Here is a 23,727-nt window from a genome sequence, read left to right on the forward strand (position 1 = left end):
CTCTATTAAATTAAATGTATTCTTTAAATGAAACGGTTATTGTTTACATGTATTTACACACAAATGTGTGTATTGAGTTTATGCAATTATTAGAAAGTTCCTTGTTCGTTTGAAGATTGCCAGTCAACCTTTCACACTGCCCACAGTTGTCAAAATGGCTGCCCTTGGAAGAAATGCGGTGTCTCTCTCGCGATGTTTGCTCAAACTTCGTCCTGTTTCTGTGTCAGGTAATAACAGTTCAACAAAACCGTGTTTCAACCATATTCTAATTAATTATTCGTTTCGTCACTTTTCTATTTGTGCACCATTTGGAACATAGGAAGAATATTAGGCTAGTAGTCCGTCCCCACGTGGTCCCGGTCATACAGAATGAGACAAATTTATGCAAAATAAAACCTTCATAGGACAGCCTGAGAATATTATGACTTTATGTTACTTGCATGATTCATCAAGTCGCTCAATCAGCATTTACGAGTTATGATATTTGTGTCCTTTCTTAATGTACTTTGCGTAGAAATACGCAGTTTATCTGCATAACGGCCCTTGACCTTCAGCAGGCCGGGTATATCTACAGACAGGCGGATTTTACGTCAACATAGGCATCAAAGTATCGTCTGTTCCCTGATATTGGCGTACAATATAATGTAAGTTGAGATATTTTCAACAGCACATGTTTCAGAGATGCCGTGATTGTGTTTGTGTGAAAGCACACACCATTCGTTGATTTTTTTGTTTATTTGGCCTACCTTTAGAATACAGTACCACAAACTTTTCATTCTGGTCACAATAACCGATGACGAAATTTGCAGCGTTTTGTTCCCAGTCACCCTGGCGAAACAATGCCCTGTGACATCAGGGGTCATGGAGAATGCAGAAGTTCCTCTCAGGGATCTATCATCTCTACGCGCAATGTCGTTGCAGAATTTGTTTACTAGATCTAAATATAGCCTGTGGCGGTGGCGCATTTTATAGCAAGCATTGTTTAACATGTTTAAGAAAGCATTTTTATTTTCAATATATTTTTTATTTCGTTTTTGTCTTAATTCAAGTGTCTAAACTGATTATAAATGGGAACTAATATACATATATTATTTTTCGATTCATTAATTATCCCCCGCCCCAATGATGTTGGCGGGGGATATAGAAATGGGGTCCGTCCATCTGTACGTGTGTGTGTGCATCCTGAAATCGTTTCCGGAGCATAACTCAGAAACCGTTAAATATTTCTCTACGAAACTTTGCAGTCTGTCAGACTCATGCTGAACTGGTGCCTTTTGCTATTTAGGAATTTAAGAATTTTTATTTTTTTACGTTTCCATGGCAACAAGTTGGACTTAGAAAACAATAAGGGTAGGGTTCCATTCCGGATGAAATTTTCCACATCTATCAGACACATGCTGAATTGTTGCCTTTTGCTATTTAGAAATTTGCATTATTGGGCATTATTTCAAGAAATATTTCCTTGCCAAACATTGCGTGTCTATATATAAAGCACATCCTGAACAGAACTGGTGCCATTTGATATTAAGGAGTTTTAGAATTGTTTATTTTGGAATTTACATTGCAGCTATTTTGACATGGGCTAAGAGAAATGTTGTCATACTCCTTTTGAATTTGTAGTAGCATATCTAGATCTATATAATTATGAAAAACAATATTTAAAGCACACAAAAGGCTTGCAATAGGCCAGTCTGTTCTGTTTTCAGAATAAACATGTTTGTTTACAAACACGCGCAAATTTAAGTCATGTGATTGTGATATGCAAATTAGCCTGTGGCATTGGTGTAATGCTAAATCATCACTGCCCATGAGTGTGCACTTGGTTCTGAACGTGGTGCAAGGCTTCATCAGAATATGACCAATAGGAAACTTTACCATGTTGAGGGATAATCTGGGGATTATCATTTATAAAGCCAATTTGACTTAGATGTTATACTTGCCACTTAATATACATTTCCCCCACTGACGTGAACAATCCTTGAACTTAGATTCTGCCTTGAAAATGAATAGTGTGCATTGAAAAGACCTTGAATTTTATAACTACTCGCCATATCAAGTTTGTTACTTGAAAATATATCTTTTTGTCGCTTGAAAAAAATATACTGTTAAAATTTGTTTAAAAAGATCGAATAGGACAATTTGTATACCAGTACTAGCCATTTGTCAATTACCATAGAGTTATCTCCCTTCCAATGATCATCTGCAAGCTTCTCACAGCAATAGCCTGTTTGCAAAGCTCTCTTGACTCTCTCCACAAGTCACCAGCAACAACCAAACATGGAGTTGAACTAACACCCTGCTGATTGTTATGTTTACAAACTAGTGATGACTTTCATGAAGTAGAATACTCTTGCCCCGGCTTGATATTTTTCTTTGTCTATTTGAATTTCTATTTCATTTCAGCTATCATGTACTTGGTGTGGTAAGAATATGTTAGAGGGAAGTTGTATGCTTTTCTGTGAGCCTTCAATCTCAAACCAATCTGATTAAACAAATTGCAAATTTATCTGGAAAATAATAAGCAGGTCATAATACTTTTAAATATTCACTATCATGGCATTCCAAAGACACACAAAAATATAAATGTCACTGCAATTGGGGTTGGAGGGCAAATTTGGAGATTCTTGTAATCGCCGCTTCCACACCGGTGGCATTGATATTACCAGCAGTTTAACCATGATGTCGCTCACTGGAAGGAACTTGGATCAGCTGCTTCCATAAGTCAATTATGCTTGAATTTGAACAGGTTGATTCAGACAGAGCGGCTAAAAGTATACAATGTGTAAGCAAATGGTAGAAGTTTAATAAAATGTTCAGTTTGCATGACCTTGAAGTTCTTGGAGGGAGCCTTGAAATATTAGAGCATGAATTGTGACTCTAACTCACTACAAACCCGGTCATGACAATACTATTCTTGGATTGTTCAAGTTTATCGGTAAGAATTCTAGTTACTTGAGTCACTGCTGAATAATGATCTCATTTTCAAATATTTCAGGGCAGAGGTTCCTGTTGAATGGAGATATTTTAGGTCTAGACAACTTAAGGCGAGTTCGTGTGTTGACACAAGACCGACTTGGAACACTTAAGGGTATGTCAATATGTAACCATTGTTACAGGTAACACTAATAGGAGACAGAAAGCCTGTGTTTTCGCTAAATTCTTATTTAAGTTGAAGTTCACTTTACTTGAAAATATTGTCCAAGTTTCCCTCCATAGTTCCAATAGTGAGTCTTGACAAAATAGGATATTTGGTCCTGCTGGGGCCAGTCATACATTGTCCTGAAGGTTGACATCTCTTGGTGTCACAAAGTTTCAACTAATGTTTTTGCTGTGATGATTCCAGGAAGTTTTATGGAACGTATGCAAAATCTAACAGCTAGAGAAGGACAGACGATATTTACAGAGGACTTGAAGACGACAGTAGCCGTTACAGAAACAGATGAAGATCTAGAGACACTAGTAGCCATGTTGAAAAGGTAGGGGCGGATTTTTAATGAAAGTTTGAAAAGTTCAATTAATATTCATAGGAAGTGATGTATAGATGTCTGGTAGATATCAGCTGTGAAGGTTATTATCCCCTGCCAGGAAGTGGGATATAAGAACTTCCTCTGTATATTTCTTTCTGTCAACTACTCAAAGGGGACAAAATTTCTCAAGAACTGTTTAAGTTAGAGAAATGAAATTTTACACATTGATGTTACTGGTCGTGATCTCAAATGAGTTGAAAACTGGTGTTGTAAATTAATTTTTTTATAGATTTATGGCCCTTGCTCTGTCCTTTCAACTTCGGCCAAACTGCATGAAATGGGATGGTGTTCTTAGAAACAACTGAAGTTACATGAATGAAAGTTTGCATGCTTATCTGCAACATACTTGTCAAGACTGAGTTTGTAAATTGGTGACATTATTTAATTTTGAGACAGTTGTGCTCTTGATTTATGTTATTATGCCCAGCCCAGTAGTGGGGCTGGGGAATAAAGTATGTATGTATGGGGACACATTAGTTCTTGAAAACTATTTATGTCAGAGAAATGAAATTGTACACCCTGATTTTTTCTGATGACACATTCACTACTGTATGCACAAACAAAATTCTAATGTTCCCCATGGCTGGGGATAGTGATAACACTGTTACTTGTTGATTTCTGAATTACCAGTCGGTATTGTGTGTGTTTTGCCTTTAGCCTATACTTGATGTGCAGTGGTTTGAGGATGGCTGAGTTGAATGTGATTGTGTATGGTTGTGCAGGTTTTGTGCAGACCGGGCACAAGACACGGAGGATTCTCCCCGACCGTACTGCTTCGGGCCACCAGTGTTACGTTTGCTGCACATCAGGAATGAAGTAGACAAAGCAGTGGAGCTGTTCCAAGATGAGGTGAGAGGCAAACCTCCTTGTCAGCTGCCCAACTATAGGTTTGGTGGACTGAATAAAAATGTATGAAGAATGCTGTATTATTTTGTTCAAAGTTTTATTTTATAGGAATATTTGGTAAGGTGTGATAAGTACAATGAAGATAATGTGTTTTGGGAAATGACAGTACAGCCTGTATGAAGTCAGGTATTGGTAGTAGGTAGTACAGTCTGTATGAAGTTAGGTATTGGTAGTAGGGAGTATGGCCGGTATGAAGTTTGGTATTGGTAGTAGGGAGTATGGTCTGTATGAAGTCAGGTATTGGTAGTAGGGACTATAGTCTGCATGAAGTCAGGTATTGGTAGTAGGGACTATAGTCTGTATGAAGTCAGGTATTGCTAGTAGGGAGTATGGTCTGTATGAAGTCAGGTATTGGTAGTAGGCAGTACGGGATGTATGAAGTCAGGTATTGGTAGTAGGGAGTACGGCCTGTATGAAGTCAGGTATTGCTAGTAGGGAGTATGGTCTGTATGAAGTCAGGTATTGGTAGTAGGCAGTACGGGATGTATGAAGTCAGGTATTGGTAGTAGGGAGTACAGTCTGTATGAAGTTAGGTATTGGTAGTAGGGAGTACGGCCTGTATGAAGTTAGGTATTGGTAGTAGGGAGTACGGCCTGTATGAAGTCAGGTATTGCTAGTAGGGAGTATGGTCTGTATGAAGTCAGGTATTGGTAGTAGGCAGTACGGGATGTATGAAGTCAGGTATTGGTAGTAGGGAGTATGGCCTGTATGAAGTCAGGTATTGGTAGGAGGGAGTATGACCTGTATGAAGTTAGGTATTGGTAGTAGGGACTATAGTCTGCATGAAGTCAGGTATTGGTAGTAGGGAGTACGGTCTGTATCAAGTCAGATATTGGTAGTAGGGACAATAGTCTGTATAAAGTCAGGTATTGGTAGTAGGGAGTATGGTCTGTATGAAGTCAGGTATTGGTAGTAGGCAGTATGGGATGTATAAGTCAGGTATTGGTAGTAGGGAGTACGGTCTGTATGAAGTTAGGTATTGGTAGTAGGGAGTACAGCCTGTATGAAGTCAGGTATTGGTAGTAGGGAGTACGGCCTGTATGAAGTCAGGTATTGGTAGTAGGGAGTACGGCCTGTATGAAGTTAGGTATTGGTAGTAGGGAGTACAGTCTGTATGAAGTCAGGTATTGATAGTAGGGAGTACAGTCTGTATGAAGTTAGGTATTGGTAGTAGGGAGTACAGTCTGTATGAAGTTAGGTATTGGTAGTAGGGAGTACAGTCTGTATGAAGTCAGGTATTGGTAGTAGGGAGTACGGTCTGTATGAAGTTAGGTATTGGTAGTAGGGAGTACAGCCTGTATGAAGTCAGGTATTGGTAGTAGGGAGTACAGTCTGTATGAAGTTAGGTATTGGTAGTAGGGAGTATGGCCTGTATGAAGTTAGGTATTGGTAGTAGGGAGTACGGCCTGTATGAAGTTAGGTATTGGTAGTAGGGAGTACGGCCTGTATGAAGTCAGGTATTGGTAGTAGGGAGTACGGCCTGTATGAAGTCAGGTTTTGGTAGTAGGGAGTACGGCCTGTATGAAGTCAGGTATTGATAGTAGGGAGTACGGCCTGTATGAAGTCAGGTATTGGTAGTAGGGAGTACAGTCTGTATGAAGTTAGGTATTGGTAGTAGGGAGTACGGCCTGTATGAAGTCAGGTATTGGTAGTAGGGAGTACGGCCTGTATGAAGTTAGGTATTGGTAGTAGGGAGTACAGCCTGTATGAAGTCAGGTATTGGTAGTAGGGAGTACGGCCTGTATGAAGTTAGGTATTGGTAGTAGGGAGTACGGCCTGTATGAAGTTAGGTATTGGTAGTAGGGAGTACAGTCTGTATGAAGTCAGGTATTGATAGTAGGGAGTACAGTCTGTATGAAGTTAGGTATTGGTAGTAGGGAGTACAGTCTGTATGAAGTTAGGTATTGGTAGTAGGGAGTACGGCCTGTATGAAGTCAGGTATTGGTAGTAGGGAGTACGGCCTGTATGAAGTCAGGTATTGGTAGTAGGGAGTACAGTCTGTATGAAGTTAGGTATTGATAGTAGGGAGTACAGTCTGTATGAAGTTAGGTATTGGTAGTAGGGAGTATGGCCTGTATGAAGTCAGGTATTGGTAGTAGGGAGTACAGTCTGTATGAAGTTAGGTATTGGTAGTAGAGAGTATGGCCTGTATGAAGTTAGGTATTGGTAGTAGGGAGTATGGCCTGTATAAAGTCAGGTATTGGTAGTAGGGAGTACGATCTGTATGAAGTTAGGTTTTGGTAGTAGGGACTATAGTCTGTATGAAGTTAGATTTTGGTAGTAGGGAGTATGGCCTGTATAAAGTCAGGTATTGGTAGTAGGGAGTACGGTCTGTATGAAGTCAGGTATTGGTAGTAGGGAGTATGGCCTATATGCAGTTAGGTATTGGTAGTAGGCAGTACGGGATGTATGAAGTTAGGTATTGGTAGTGGGGAGTATGGCCTGTATGAAGTCAGGTATTGGTAGTAGGGAGTATGGTCTGTATGAAGTCAAGTATTTGTAGTAGGGACTATGGCCTGTATCGCCTGTAAGTTGATTTCTTGTCAGTCATTTCATTGGTCGGTCAAACTTTGCAAAAGGTTGTTCTGATATGACCCGTAATGGGATGTCCTCTGATCTTTGTTTAGCGGTAGCGAAAACTAAGATCTGATTTTAATGAGATTGGGTTTTCACTTGTCTAACCCTGATTTGCCAAAAGCATGCTTTTCAAAGTTTTAATTTTATTTCATATTTGGAAAACATAATTATTCTGATCAAAAGTAAAATGCCTCATGTGTTCGAGACAGAATGGGGTGGTGGGGTAGCCTAGTGGTTAAAGCATTTGCTTGTCACGCCTTAGACCCAGGTTTGATTCCCCACATAGGTACGTGTGAAGCCCATTTCTGGTGTCCCTCACCGTGATATTGCTGGAATATTGCTAAAAGTGACATAAAACAATACTCTCTCACTCTTTTGACCATAGGAATAACTTGTTTAGTATTTCCCTTTCTAATACTCAAAGATTGTCTCTGGTCACAAGTGAAGCACGATGTTGTGAGACGGCCTCTGAAGCTGCTTGGATGACCTAAGTTACAGTGTCTGATGTGCAGCAGTACCTGCCTTGAAGCAGCAGTAAATAAATGTGTGTAAAGGTACTGCTGCACATCAGACACTGTAACCTAGGTCATCCAAGCAGCTTCCCAAATTTGAATTAAACCATTCCTACTTTATGCTGTTCTGGCTTTGTGGCGGTGTCTTGTATTTCACCGATAACTGGACCAATATAGAGGGAGGCTCTATGGCTTTGTTTACAATCATTGCATTGTATGCAATGTTAAACGTTAATGTTAAAATACCTCTCAAATTAGGCAAAAATATAAAATTATAAAAAACCATCCCAATTTGCCTGCCAGGTATCCTGGGATTTATATCTGTTTTGTATCCTGCTATTCACTAAGTGTGAGTAAACCATACTCACTGCCTCATGTTCCCTGGAGGGACTGAGTTTGTGTGTGGGACTCCAGCAATGGTTTCACCTGGTGCTGATTGGAAGTATGGTTGTTGAGTGTTTGTTGTGTTGTTGCAGAGCCTGAGGAGCCTGTTTGACAACATCTCCAGCTACATGCTCATCATGGACATGCTGTACAAGAAGGGCCGCTACCCAGAGGTTGTCGAGTACTACAAGCAGCTAAAGGAGTTTGGTGGCGACGACTTCAGATACCCCATCAACTGCATGACGTTGTTGTTTGCTTCATTGTATAAAATAGTATGTTCATAGTTTACCAATTTTGAGACAAACACTGTTATTTTCAAACTCAAGTACAAGTATATCGGACAGTTGTTGTTTGGGTCTGCCATCTTGAAAGGTACACTGTTATTGTCAATCACAAGTCAATGTATCTGCGGATTGTTGTATTGGGGTCCACAATCTTTAAAGATATACTGTCATAATCAAGCTCCAATTCATGTGTACCATCAGTCAGTGTTATCCAGCAATATCTCTCCATCGCTGCTGTCAAATGTGAGGCGGTGGGGTAGCCTAGTGGTTGTCACGTCGAAGTCCCGGGTTTAATTCCCTACATGGATACAATGCGTGAAGACCATTTCCTGTGTCCCCCGCTGTGATATTGCTGGAATATTGCTAAAAGTGGTGTAAAACCGTACTCACTCTCAGTCACTCGCTGCTATCAAATGTAAGGTTCCTGAACACGTTGAGAGTTGTTTCCATGATCCATTGTCCATCATTCATTATTACCCCTCCTGAATCAAGTAGACTCATGTTGTGGCTCATTGTCTTCTGTTTATTGTCTGTCTGGTTGTCTGTTGTTAACAGTAACCATAATACTGTTAAAAGCGGTGTTTAACCCAACTCACTCACTCACTCACAAAATGATCTCTAAGTGAAGAAAGAACTCCCTTACTTCTCTGATTATTGTTTAAGTAATAACACAACTCATGACAAATACAGTTACGTATTCTATCATAAACTACTGATGGCATAAAAAACACCAGTAGTAACATTTTTGGTGCGTGTAATTAGGCCATTTACAAAAAAAGGTCCAGTGACAAAGTTCACAGGGGCTAATGGCTTGCACACAACTGGACATGTCATACTTGCAGGGGATATGAATATTTCATGCTTGTTTAATTTATATGCAGCAAGTATGCAGAATCAGTACTGAAAAAACAGCGTGGGTGAAAGTGCCTTGTGTGAATGTTCCAGGACAGTTTCCAGTAGCCAAAATAGTCAACACAAAACCATTGCACCCTTTTTACTCAACATTTTTATGTGAAGAATATTAGGATTCTATAGAATCAACAACAGCCACTAAATGAGTACCTAGTTCTAATGATCGTAAAGGGATTGATCGTAAAGGGGATCCAAGGGCTAAGGATAGAGTTAGGGGTAACCTTCCCTAACACTGGCGACATTTGGATTTGTTCAGCAATATCCCTAATAAACTGCATTCTTGTGCCTAATAATGAAAATTAATGAACTGGAAAAATAATAAATGTATATCAGTTCCCATTTTTAACCATTTCAGAGACTTGAATTACGAGAAATATGAAATAAAAAATTTATAAAAAAATAAGGGCTTTCATAAACTAGCGCTTGCTCTAAAATGTGCTGCTGCAGGCTATATTTAGTAAACAAATATTCAAAACTCGCAACACTGCTGGGCTTATTCAATGACATTGCGTGTAGAGATGATTGATCACTGGGAGGAGCTTATGCACACTCAATGACCCCTGAACCCTGGTCATTGTTTCGCGGATGTGACTGGCAACAAAATACTACAAATTACGTCATAGAGTAATGTCACATGTTTGAAAAGTTTGTGGCACTGTATTCTAAAGGTAGGCCTTTCTTCATTATGTTGAAATAATGTTGAGGTCTATGAGATTTTCTGATTGATGACATGTTTGACTGTATGGGCTTCCATGTTTGGATACTGGATGGCAGAATAACATGATTAATGCCCTGTCTTTCCTCATTCTCTGGGTTTGATATTTTAGAACACAGAAGAGTCCTTGACTTTGAGTTTGAAGTACCTGAGGGATATTCAAGCAGCAAGATTCAGGCCATCAGGGCGCAGTCTGTCATTCATCGCCGCCCTTGCGGTTAACCAGGTAAGGCCGTCATGTTACCTCATCACCTGAGTTAACCAGGTAAGGCAGTCATGTTACCTCATCACCTTAGTTATCCAGGTAAGGCCGTCATATTACCTTATCACCTGAGTTAACCAGGTAAGGCAGTCATGTTACCTCATCACCTGAGTTAACCAGGTAAGGCCGTCATGTTACCTCATCACCTGAGTTAACCAGGTAAGACTGTCATGTTACCTCATCACCTGAGTTAACCAGGTAAGGCCGTCTTGTTACCTCATCACCTGAGTTAACCAGGTAAGGCTGTCATGTTGTCTCATCACCTGAGTTAACCAGGTAAGGCCGTCATGTTACCTCATCACCTGAGTTAACCAGGTAAGACTGTCATGTTACCTCATCACCTGAGTTAACCAGGTAAGACTGTCATGTTACCTCATCACCTGAGTTAACCAGGTAAGGCCGTCTTGTTACCTCATCACCTGAGTTAACCAGGTAAGACTGTCATGTTACCTCATCACCTGAGTTAACCAGGTAAGGCCGTCATGTTACCTCATCACCTGAGTTAACCAGGTAAGACTGTCATGTTACCTCATCACCTGAGTTAACCAGGTAAGGCCGTCATGTTACCTCATCACCTGAGTTAACCAGGTAAGGCCGTCTTGTTACCTCATCACCTGAGTTAACCAGGTAAGACTGTCATGTTACCTCATCACCTGAGTTAACCAGGTAAGGCCGTCATGTTACCTCATCACCTGAGTTAACCAGGTAAGACTTTCATGTTACCTCATCACCTGAGTTAACCAGGTAAGACTTTCATGTTACCTCATCACCTGAGTTAAGCAGTTGTGTGTGTACGGGTTATGACCTTATGGATTGTCTCAGTAAGGTGTTGAAATTTATCTTAGCTAAGATCGTTTCGAAAATCTAGGCTCTGGCCTGGAACTACTGAGCATGAGTTCAGCCTTATGGCAGGCTCTTTCATGTTTCTTGCTTCCATCATTCACATGAAATATTATATAACTGATCACTGAATCTCATTAAATCTCATTTAATTTGCCATGTCAGTTGCTTTATATTCAGTTGTGAATATTCATGATATGCCAGCAGAAGTAAATATGATTCTTTCCCCTATCTCTCACAAAGTTTATTTCAACCACAATTATTATGAATATGCTTTGATCTATTTGTTGAAAGTAGCCTGATCTAGCCTGAGAGACATAAGACTTTAGGATTGTCGTGTCTGTAAGCATGTCAACAATATTGATGATTTGTCTGTCATTACACATCTTCTGTTTCTCAGGGAAAGCCAGCGACTGGCTTGGAGGTGTGCACATCTGCCCCCAATCACAGGATAGTTGGGGTGGTAAATATCAAGGTAAGTGTGCTGGAATTTGCATCTGGAACAATTTGTTTCACCATAGACCTGTGATAGGACAAGTTGATTTTGAATCTCGAATAAGCATTGTCCGTAATTGTTTTTGAAATTATGGATTTTACTTTAGGGTAGTAACATTAATTTTCTACTAAAGTACTGTCTTCCAGAAATGCTAGAAAACTGCTTTTCTGGCTTATTTCATAAATACGAGTCATAGGACCATAAAAAGAGCATATATCAAAATAACGCGAATTTGCGCTCATCTAGCCTGTCCTAACTGACACTGTGATTACCCTTAAAATGTACTTTTACTGGTAAAATGATGATAAACTTAGAAAATATTCGTGTGTTGTCATGCATGTATGAAATGGCCTATAACATGAGGTAATTACCTCACACAGTCCTATGCATTCTCCCAGGTGCAAATGTCACCGAGTGGGGGCTGGTCTCAAAATATTGCTGTTATTATACTTAATTGACATGCGTTGATGAGGTAGCAATCTAGGATATGTACTGCATTATATTTGCTTGGAAACATGATGGACTAGTTAGTTATCTCCGCTGATGACTAGGGCTTCAACGAGTACTCTAGTCCTCAGGGGCGGGTCGGTTCGGTTTTAGTGGGACTCAAGTCCGTTATCAAGGACTTGAGTACTCGATAAGGGGAGATCACTCTGTTTTAATATTGTTTGAATAATGTTTTCTTTGTAGAAAGTAGATGTACATTAGAACAATTGAGAATGTCACATAAAATATACGTAATTATTGTTTATACTTCCCGACTTTGAATGTATCAAGGCGATTATTGCTTCTTTGCTCCGACTCAAATGCCAAGTGTATTCCCTTACACAGATTAACAACTGATTAGCTGGTATATATGTGCTATTTCAGTGCTTACAAATCAAGCGACAGGTCGACAGTTTGGTACAGTTTGAAAACGTAACCAACTCATGAATGAATGAACTTATAGAACTACATTTCCATATTTAACAGCCTTATTCTTGCAGTCCAGCAGCTGTGTATACGTGTATGTCACGTGATGCACATTATCGATTTTCTTCCTACGAATTACTGTTTGTGCTTGTTGGCAGGTGTCGAATGAAATGCTGATCGTCAGAAAAAAACTTGGTTTGTGTTCAATATGTATTGTAGTATTTGTAGACGTGACGTAATGTTTTTTAAGGTCGTGATAAGGACTAGTGCAGTTACAAGCAAACTTTAACACTGAACACTTCCATACACTTGGACAGTTAAACAAGTTCCATAGACGCTTTCTATTTACATTTCAGTTTAGTTCAATTATACTTATAACATGTTTTAATACTTTTAGATTGCAATTTTGATCTAATGAACCAATATTCTTAAACTAAAGTACGTCCTATTTTCGGGTACGAGTTGAGTTTCACCCCTCGGGTACTCGAGTCCAAAAAATTGGACTCGTGAAAGCCCTACTGATGACGTATATGAATCTGTACTTTTGAATGTTGTGTTATGTCTTGCCACGAACCCTGTACATTTAGCCAAGATAGACACAACAAGGTTGAGCTCACGATGTCTGACTGCCGTACGTAAGACAACGTAACCGTGTTGTGCCGCCAGCACATATGTCTTGTACTTTACTGGTATCTTATTCAGACGAATTTTCCTGTATGGTTGCCTTCAGACTACTCATGGTTTGGGCGACAGTATCTGATTCCCGGACGTTATTTTAACTGGAGTTATCCATGACAATCACACTGACGTTGTTTAAAATGGGCAATAGCTGAAGTTCCAACCAGTCTATGAACACATCACCTCCTATAATTTCCTTATGAAAATCACCAGTTTTCTTTTTCGCCTCGAAAACATCCATCAATAAGCCACATATCATGGGTTGCAATGTGCAAAACAATGACACGATTACCTTTACCTGATGGTACCATGGGTGCTTTTTGTCCATCTGCCAATAGCCACATGTAGTCAGTGGAATGATTTACCAAGGTAAATCATCTGGACGCCCTGACTGTATGAATGAAATAATGTGACCTCATAGACAGGATGGAATATTTTCCCCTGAAAAGTGCTCATTCATCGCCACGTGCAGTGTATCAAAATTCCATCTCTTGGAGAGCAATAGTGCAGTCCGGGAAACATTAATTGTATCTTTAATTCCTCCCAAATTCTACTACAAGTCAGGATTACCTTCTGCTCATAAACAATCCCGGTTCGACCCAATTATGTTTCTAGGTTTGTCAGCACCATACCCGTGCTCGTGGGTTTCATCGAAGTCGTAAAAGTCTGAGACCTGCATCACTTCGGGCTTTCCTCCCACATCAAGCTGACACGCCGTGATATAACTGGAATACTGTTAAAAACGGCGTTAAACCAAACTGACTCACTCACTCTACACCTTCCCAGCTGCTTCATTCATCTGATGCAGACGATGTTCCAGCAATCTATGCCTAGGTTTACAGCTCCTCCAGCCGTTGCTATGCTGTGGCGCCTCCGGTCTCAGTGACTCCCTCTGCCCCTCCAGTGGATTTTGGTGGCACCTGTACAATTGGCTCTTCCTCTTCTGACATACTGCGTCTAGACATAGTGGGAATAAGTCATCCCAGTCCAGACCTAGGTCCCATAGCCGCGCACCAGTTCAACGCGATAAAGATTATCAGAGGGTTCCTTCATCCCTACCTATGAAAGCTTACTAGCTGACGTCGACTCATTTGGATCATTCAGCTGCTGTAGCTCCTTCACCCGTTCCAGACGTGGACCAGAAGGACACTGTCTGGTACCATCAAACGTCCGTCCCCCATGACCCTATGAATAAGGGCATGATTGCGCCTCTGGACAAGATTTCGTCTAACTCTCGTTGACGTCCTATTTCAAGGTGACTTGAAGGATGACCAAGTACAAGACGAATGACTTTCCAGAATCTGCCTTCGACATTGCGGATGGCGACATATCCAATCACTCCACCACCATCCTTGTCCCAGACACTCAGCTGGTGTACATCGAGACAGATCCGGCACTCCCATCATGGCTTCCACCTTCAGGGCCATCATACAGGACTTATCTGAGGACAATCCTAATTGCCTCAACAGCCTGGCCACGTTCATGGCTTATCAGAAACGCCAGATAGACCACATGAGAGCCCACATGCATGCAGCGTTAGTGGAGCTCTACACCACCCGACAGCTCGGCTACCTTGTGGTCACTGAGCGAGTTCAAGTGGGATCCACTTAACCAACCCTGGTCTTTCACCTCCCTCTTCAATGGTCTTAGCCACCCACGTTTGTGTCCCTAAGTTAGCCTGAGACAAGACTGCCCTCAACATGCTCAAGGCACTGGCACAAGTATCTCACAACGCCTCCTTCAAGCCTTCTGGAATGAGCAACTACCAGCCTCGGAGAAACCCCCTCAAGCCATGAGGACGTGACACCTCGACCTTTAGTGGCAGCACCCAAGGTGAAGGAAAGTCCACAGGCACCTACCAGCCATGCTGTGACATTCTCATGGCGGGATGGCAGGAGCAGGGACCACGGAGGTGTAGCATTGTTGCAATAGACACCAACGACTTGGACCTCCCATTCCATGCCGTTCAAGTCTTCGTGATTAGGGAGCTATTGGAATAATTCGGACATCCTAGGGGACCCATACATTGTCAAGAGCCTGCGCTGCAGGTATCAACTCGCTCTGAGACATGTCCACACTCAGGCTGCTTAGGTCCAAGATCTAGGTCAACGACGCATTGATCAGCCTAAATATCTAGGATGAGTACCTGCATGTTTCATCAGTTCCGTTTCATCTTCGATGAATTCCACTGTCAATGGGCGGTCCTCCCATTTGGAATTTCGTTGGTCCCGTTGCTGTTTATACGCATCACCAGCTGATAGCCACCAACCTCCATGTGAGGAATGTCCAGTTCGAGGCGTATATCATCCCGAGGAAAGCTTCGGCTGCACCCTATCCAAATGTTCCTTGCTCCCTACATCAGGCGCCAGGACCAGTCTTGTCTCCATCGTCCTTACAGACTACCTCAAGCCACATCTCTAATGGTGGATGCTGAAGTCGAACGTCTTGACAAAGCTCACAGTTATTACACCTGTTTGTCACCTCACACCTCACATCAACAACAGTTGCACATCAACAACCTAGAACTATCCTGGTTCTCTCTCATTGGAAGCAGACACTTCAACACTCTTGGATCACCATATCCACAGACAACATCACTGTCGTATTGTACCTCCGCAACCAGGGCACGACCCAATCCTCCTCCCTGTTATGGCAGACATTCTGGCTCTTACATCTGATCGATCAACTGGACCTCCAGTTTCACATCTAACACATCCCAGGTTGTCGCAACATCCTTGCGGACGCCCTCTCCAAACCAGACAAGGTAGCTCCCACAGAGTTGAAACTCCTATCAGGATGCCTTTGTTCTTGTGTGTCAACACCTCGGGGATCCCAACATTGACCTTCATTTCTCCGGTGCCGCATCCACAAGTCTGGGCAGTCAACACCTTTAGCATTCCCTTGGAAGGACTTAAAGCTACACTTTTCCACCATCAGTACTCCTTCCCAAGCTCCTTCAGAAGATCAGACCCAGAGCATCGCTCTGACTTTGATAGTGCCTTGGTGGCCGAGATGGCGAGATGCTGGTTAGTGGACCTCAATCCCCTCAAACTACCAGACTGGCAAAACCTACCGATCCATCCTCACGGCAGATGGCACCACCCAGCTTCAGACAGATTTTATCTTCACACTTGTTCAGTCTACAAAGAGCTCTAAGCACCAAGGGCTACTCAGCAAGGGCAACGAATGCCATCACCTTGGCGCATAAACCTTCCACCAGGGACCTTTGTGACAAGTGGCACTCCCTTTTAGAGTTTCTGTAAGGAGAAACACCAGGATCCTGCCTCTGCGTCACTACAGTTCTTGGTTGTATTGCTTTTGTTCCTGCAACACAATTGTCATGTGAAGGGCATCACCATTATAAACTACATTGTGACCCTTAACTCTGTCTTGGCAGTTCCTGAAGATTGAAAGATAACCGAGATTCTGGAACTCCAAGCGCAGTTATGCTCCATTTGTCTGGAAGACCAGAAGGCCAAGTTCAGACGCCCGACCTGGGATCTTAACATGGTTCTTACCCTTTGAGCCACGCCACTCTGCATCATACTACAACAGTCTTCCTCTTGGCTCACGCAACAGCGGCACGAGTGAGCGAAGTACATGCCTTAGACATCACCCGTGTGAGATTTGAGCGCATGGAGTTTTACATCTTGGGCTGTGCTGGGACTTAAGCCAAGTATCAACTCCAAGGACTGCTGGATAGATCCTTCACCATCCCGATTCCTAGAGGAATTTCTATTATGTCCGGTGAGGACGCTGCGATGCAGTTATAAAGTCGGCCCCAACACAATTACCTTGTGGCTTCACACCATCATGCTTGAGGCCTATGAGGCTGCGGGACTGGATCCTCGGAGAGCCAACAACCCACATGAGATCCCGGCGGTTGCCTCTACCATGGCTCTTCACAGCAAATGCTCCATCCGTATTGTTATGGAAGGCTGCTTCTGACGCTCAGACACCGTCTTCGCCAGCCCCTACCTTTGAGATGTAGCCCTTGAAGACATGCAAGGCAACCACAGCTTCCCTTTGGTGGTTGCCCAGGAGGTGACGCATGTCCCTTGATGCCACTGCCGCTTCCACATATCCAGAGCCAACCTTTTGACCTTTCCCGTGTGTGTCGCCCCAGATTAGAGAGTTACATGATATACGCATACCTGACTGTCTCCTTCCTTGCCAACAAGAAATTTACTCGGTGCCAGATCACATCTGAAGGTATGCACTCCACTGTACTGTCAGATGCAGATGCAAAATATTGGCTGGAAACACTGTATTTTCAGTTATATTGAATATTAAATAAATTCAAAGAGAAAACTTGAGAAAGTGCTCCAGTTATTTATTTTGGGTAAGTCAGGAGATGGCTTTTCACATCATGATATCCAGTAAACAACCTTAAAAAGAAGTTTCAAAGTCTCTGGTTGATGTGTTTGTAACCTCATGAGTGACTGTTCTGGTGGTAATTGTGAAGAATTTGTTCTGCAAGTTTTTAGCAGGTGACAGCAGTAATGTGCTGATCAGTGACATCAGCACTTCTGTGGTCATATGGGAGGTGTGATGTAGGGTCAGCCACTCAACCAGTGGGAACAACTTCAACAAGACCTCACACAGCTCTTTTTCTGTCAAGAACAAGCAGTAAATGCACTGAGGAGTAATGCAGGATAAGTATACAAATGTACAAACAGGGTTTCCATGGCAACAAATTTGACCGAGACTGAAAATGGCAGTAGTAGTGCTCTTTTCTGGAACAGATCTTGAAGACTGTACAATATTTCTTTACCAAACATGGTGCGTAGAGAGTCTAGTGGTGAACTGGTGCTAAATGATTGTTTAGAATTTTTTACAAATTTGTGACAAGTTTTATATATTTATTCACGACAAGTATTTACCATTGCGAGAGATATCAAGGACTTCGTTCTCTTGTTTAATTTGTAGCCGAGAAACCATTTTGGGTTGACCTTACACCTGATGGGAGACTCATTTTCTTGTTCCATTAATCACATCTTGGTGAACTGTACGCTTGTGTACTGTTGAATCACATCATGCCAACATGTTCTACCATGTTTCTGAATATATGTTTGTATGTATGTTTGTGACTGCATGTTTTGTCTTTTCCAGATGATCTGTTATGCACAGTTGGACAGAGTGGAGGAGATCGTACCATGGTTCCGATACCTTCTCAAGGACGAAAGAGCCAATTTGACATGGAAGAATAGGATATTCTCTGAAACAGTGAGTACATGAGGGCATCTGCACATCCTCTCTATCAGACAGTTTCAGATGCAGACTGGAAGAGTGAGGCTAGAAAGACAGCCTGGCATTGCACATTATCGTTACAGTAACTGCTGCCTTTTCCTATTTTAGAGTTTTGCTAAATTTGATTATCCCTCGCCATGAAGTGGAAGGTGATATAGGAATGGGTGCTGTCTGTCCGTCCTTCCGTCCATAAAAGGCGACTATGCTTGTCGTAAGAGGCAACTAATGGTATTGGGTGTTCAAGCCTGCTGACTTGGTTGAACCATGTCATCGATCCCAATTGCATGGATCGATGCTCATGATGCTAATCACTGGATTGTTTGGTCCAGACTCGATTATTTACAGACCTCCATCATATAGCTGTAATATTGCTGAGTGTGGCGTAAAACAAACCAACCAACCTTAGTACAAAACACCCCTAGTACAAAACACCCCTATACATGTGTACCGAAACCATGCTTATGGAGGATTGAATGCCTACCCTGAATTACTGGAATAAAGATAATAATTGAAATAGCTTTGATTTTTCTAAATATTCATTCACCTCAAAACGTTATGTAAAAAGAGTTGAAAGTAAATGGGAAATTTTGTTTGAATAATAGGAAATACATTTCTTGCAGAAATAACTTGTTTGGCTTGACCATGCTAACATGTGATTTCCTTCCTAGAAGCCAATAGCATGAAATTCAAATGAATGTGTTGAGTATTTGATTCTTGTGAAGAAAGGTCCCAAAGACCCAAAGCTTGAAGTAACAGATGACTGAAAGTGGGATTGGGTCTTAACATTGTGTGACCAGATTGGGGTGTTTCATTGTACTCACTAACCCCTGTTGGAACTCTTCCTCCAGATCAGTGCAGTGGAAGAGGCGTTGGCGAGAGGTAGTGTGGAGCTGAAGCAGCATATCTTGCCTCTTATTGACAGTCTCCGGGCAGATGGCTTCATCAGGAACGATCCCCTCCGAGCCTTCCTGGAGGCGCCAGTCACCAGGATGTTGAGGACTTCAGATAATTTTCAGCAACGCAATCGATCATTTAACTTCAGTGGTCCACGGTCAGACAATACGGAGAGCCAAGGGGATTTCAATAAAACATTTTGAGAGAAATATGAAGAGTCAGGATGTGGTCCTTCAGTAGAACAAGAGTGTATGAAGAGAAATGACAATGTAGAACAGGTTTTAGACTGTCCATACATAAAGGACACCTTGTGTTTTGATGAATGCTGAATAACTGTCTTCTGTTCCTCTTGCTTCTGTGAGAATCATCAGTGCTATAAACATTGCCGCCATCCCTCTGTCCATCAGCTGTCTGGGTAGACATATATCATGATATGTCATTGAAATGAATGATATGTAAAGACCACATTTAGGAAACAAGACTTTTTATCATTTTATAGACCATCAGCCATCCAGTTATTTTGATTTGCAGAATAAGGCTTAAAAAAAAATAATTGGTTCTCAGGCAATGGCTTTTGAAAATATAGTGTTTTCTCTTTTTGGTTGTTCAAACTAGTAACCAAATAAACACTTGTGTACAACCAACATTGGGAAGACCTTCCTTCATAAATGTATTCTTTGCAAGTTAGTCCTGTTATGACGCTTTCTGGCTATAAAAGCATTCATTGTATATCTGGACTTACATTTGTAATCCATTGTTACTTTTATCCAAGATTTCATTAAATTTTGTGTGCATTAATTTCATTGAAGTGTATCAGCAAATCACATCAACTCACCATGAACTTGCCTTGAAACAAATATTTGTCATCAGAGATACATTGTCTTCAGTCTTTCTGTCACTGTATTGAAATTTCATTCAGTTATGATATTGGCAATGACATTAGGTATTTTCTGAACTAAAGCACCCATAGATTGGATAGATAGGAGAAAATGTGTAAACAGTTGATTGCTATTCTTATTTTTGAAAATGGAAATAAAAATGAAAAGTGCAGTGGACTTTATGATAATAGGGAGAACCAGACTATTATTTTTTTAGCCTAAGGTATGGTTTTTTTTTTGGCATGCCATGTATGGGTAATATTTTCAGCTTGTATTTTGTAGCTGTATGCCCCTAATCTTCTACACCTTTATACAGTATCATACCTTAAGTGACTTTTTAGTCAAGGGAAGACAAATTCTTGTCAAGGTAGAACACTTTGTCATCTTCTATAAGTTGTCATCAAGGGCGAAGCTTGTGATGTCTTGTCCACGTCTTTGGATATGTGATAATGTTTGGGAGAATGGAAGATTCCCAATGTTGCACTTCACAGTAGCTGGAGAGGTTAAATGGTCGATGAAACCAGAAACATTCATGTTCCACAATGTTTCCATCACCACCACATTCTGTATGAGATAATGTTTACTGAGGTATGTGAAGTAGTCATACAATCTCTTCGTTTGTATGGATGAAGATTGTGTGATTGTGTCAGAACAAGGTGTTATCTCATGGTAAAATCAGTTTGTTGATGTCATATGTTGTATGATAGAGAGACTTGATGGGACCTGTTCTAAGTATGTAATATTCATATAAGTTTTGTTATTGCATTGGACAGATTAAACTATTGTGTGAAGTATGTTTGTTATGGTTTTAGTTTTAGATCACCTGGCCCATAAGGCTAAGAATTGTGAGTGGTCTGTGACACCTCTGAAACTTTCGCAGATGTTAAGCCATTGATCGTTTTTGAGCTTGTGATTTTGGTATATCATTGCTTCACAGACGTTATCCACAGCAGGAAAGACTTAAGACTTGCCAAGTTCTGGTTGTCCATGTGTGATGTCACTTCCTCAACACAACTATATTTTGGCATCTACAGAATCTATACCAAACAGCTAAATTAACAGCTCAGACAATTCCTGATTTGAGACCAATTACTGGTAGAACCCAAGGCAACAAGTTGAGGATGCACAATATCCAGCCCCGACATAGAGCGATATGCCCAATTATACTTCCACGTCACCGTCAGTAATGTCTCCTGACAAGACTGGGACAGTATTCTGTTCACAGATGAGTTCAGGTTTCAGCTGGACAGCTCTGATGGTCGTGCAAGGGTCCACAGTTGTCCGGGAGAACGTTTTAGAGATGCTTGCGTTACTCAACATTGTCAGTTTAGGGGTGGAAGTGTAGTGGTATGGGGTGGCATCTCAACTCTTTTGGATAAACACAACTCATCATTGTGAATTGTCAGTGTCGTGCCACCCCAAAATGGTCACACTTCCATAGCGTGTATGTAGCCCATTTTTTTTAAAATGTGAGCCTTTGTATATGTTATACACATCGATTTTGACCAGTACAAGTAGTGCCACACCCATCCCACAAGACCCTTGAAGATCAGGGATAGAATAGGTCTTCAACAACCCATGCTTGCTGTAAAAGGCGACTAACAGGATTGGGTGGTCACACTCGCTGACTTGGTTGGTCATCGATCCCAATTGCATGGATCGATGGTCATGATGTCAGTCACTGGTTTGTCTGGACCAGACTTGATTATTTACAGACCGTCGTCATATAGCTGGAACATTGCTGAGTGCGGTGTAAAAAAGCAAACCAACCAAGTCATCCCACAAAGAGGCATGGAGGGAGATTTTATTAGATATAGAAATGGGTTCCGTCCGTGTGTGTGTGTGTGTGTGCGTGTGTGCGTGCGTGCGTGCGTGCGTGCGTGTGTGTGTGTGTGTGTGTGTGTGTGCGTCCCAAAATCGTTTCCGGATCATAACACAGAAACCGTTAAATATTTCTCTACGAAACTTTGCATGTCTATCAGACTCATGCTGAACTGGTGCCTTTTGCTATTTAGGAATTTTATAAATTTTTATTTTTTACGTTTCAATGGCAACAAGTTGGACTTAAGTTCTGTGAGGGTGCTGTTCGTTTCCGGAGCGTAACTCAAAAACCGTTAAATAATTTCTTACAAGATTTTGCATGTTTTCCAGACACATACTGAACTGGTGCCTTTTGCTATTTAGGAGTTTTATAAATTTGTATTTTTTACGTTTCCATGGCAACAAGTTGGACTTAGGTTCTATAGGGTAGAGTTTGTTTCCGGAGCATAACTCAAAACCCATTCAATACTTTCTTACAAAACTGCATGTTTACCAGACACATACTGGACTGGTGCCTCTTGCTATTTAGGAATTTTAGAATTTTTTATGTTTCACGTTTCCATGGCAATAAGTTGGACTTAGGTTCTACAGGGATGGTGTTCGTTTCCAGAGTGAAACTCAAAAACCGTTAAATACTTTCTTACAAAACTTTGCATGTCTACCAGGCACACACTGAACTGGTGCCTTTTGATATATAGCACTTTTAGAAATTTTTATTGTTTCCATGACAACAAGTTGGATTTAAGTTTTAATATAGGATTGGTTTACTTACCTAGTATAACAAATAAACTTAAATATTTCCTTGCCAAACATTGCATATCTATATAAAAAGCGCATACTGAACTAGTGCCATTTGATATTAAGGAGTTTTAGAAATGTTTATTTTAGAATTTCCATTGCAGCTATTTTGACATGGGCTAAGAGAAATGTTGGGTCAGTTACCTGGTTTCGGACCATAACGTTAAAATGGGAGGGGGATATAGATGACTTTGTCAACTATACGCTTGTTATACTTCGTGACGGTTTTTTTTGGAAGATAGAAATAATCTTGTACAAGGGGTTTTCTCAAATTCATGCAAATCCTGTGTTTCGGCCGTACTCGCAGCAATATAAAATCTTCAGATTTGCAACAAAAGTCCTGTGTACTGTCAACTATCCACAGCCAGTTTAGATACCGATAGTATCTCCCTTACTTAACCTCTGCGGGGGCACGGGTGGCCCAGTCGTCTTAGGCGATGCGATTAGCTGTGCATAGTTGCGTCCCTTGGGCACGCCAGAAACCTACGATTGTGGGTCCGAATCCCGGTTCGTATCGATTGTTTCTAGGTTTGTCAGCACCATTCCCGTGCTCGTGGGTTTCACCGAAGTGGTAAACGTCTGAGACCTGCATCACTTAGGGCGTTTCTTCCACGCCAACTCACTCACTCACTCACTCACTTAACCTCTGCACATGCACAGACTGGAAATCTTCACTTCATTCCTGTGTGTGATACTGTCAATATCAACTTGTTTTCAGAGTTGTCATAGCTCGAAAGTTGGTCGTTGGTCATGGGAAATGTTGATGCTGGAAGTAGGTGGCGTTGCTGATTACGCAGCTGCTGATCCAGTCAGTTAAAACCCTCTCATGACGCAGAATGACAACCCCATACAGACGCTAGGCCTCAACTTTCAGACTGTTGAAAGAGTTAATGAAGGAATGCAAGAGAGCATGAGGTCCATGCTGGACAAGCAATTTGGCGTGATCCCATCAAACATGGCTTCTATCCAGGCAGAACAGCGGACGGCCACTTAATTGGGAGAAAGTATTATGTCCGCGTGATGCGGATACAAGGCAAGGAACTCATATCCATCTAACTCAGGATACGACATACGTCCAGAC

General features: G+C 41.4%; 1 protein-coding gene across 1 annotated transcript; it reads left to right on the forward strand.

Moving 5' to 3' along the window:
* Positions 1 to 146: 146 nt before the first annotated feature.
* On the forward strand, positions 147 to 20,818 carry LOC139478454 (pentatricopeptide repeat-containing protein 2, mitochondrial-like). Its single transcript, XM_071260920.1, has 9 exons — positions 147 to 227; positions 2,996 to 3,088; positions 3,344 to 3,476; positions 4,250 to 4,376; positions 7,999 to 8,178; positions 9,930 to 10,043; positions 11,320 to 11,394; positions 18,118 to 18,231; positions 19,104 to 20,818. Exons 1-9 carry the CDS (start codon positions 155 to 157, stop codon positions 19,350 to 19,352), a joined length of 1,158 nt encoding a protein of 385 aa, XP_071117021.1. The 5' UTR covers positions 147 to 154; the 3' UTR covers positions 19,353 to 20,818.
* The last annotated feature ends 2,909 nt before the right edge of the window (positions 20,819 to 23,727 follow it).

The sequence above is a fragment of the Haliotis cracherodii genome, unplaced genomic scaffold (assembly GCF_022045235.1).
Source record: "Haliotis cracherodii isolate W230 unplaced genomic scaffold, xgHalCrac1.p SCAF_1, whole genome shotgun sequence".
Lineage (NCBI taxonomy): Eukaryota > Metazoa > Mollusca > Gastropoda > Lepetellida > Haliotidae > Haliotis > Haliotis cracherodii.

Excerpts from the sequence above, each read along its gene's own strand:
- LOC139478454 (XM_071260920.1), top strand. The coding sequence starts at position 155 with ATGGCTGCCCTTGGAAGAAATGCGGTGTCTCTCTCGCGATGTTTGCTC. Across the intron at positions 228-2,995 it reads TCGTCCTGTTTCTGTGTCAG|GGCAGAGGTTCCTGTTGAAT; the intron begins GTAATAACAGTT and ends CAAATATTTCAG. Across the intron at positions 11,395-18,117 it reads TTGGGGTGGTAAATATCAAG|ATGATCTGTTATGCACAGTT; the intron begins GTAAGTGTGCTG and ends TGTCTTTTCCAG.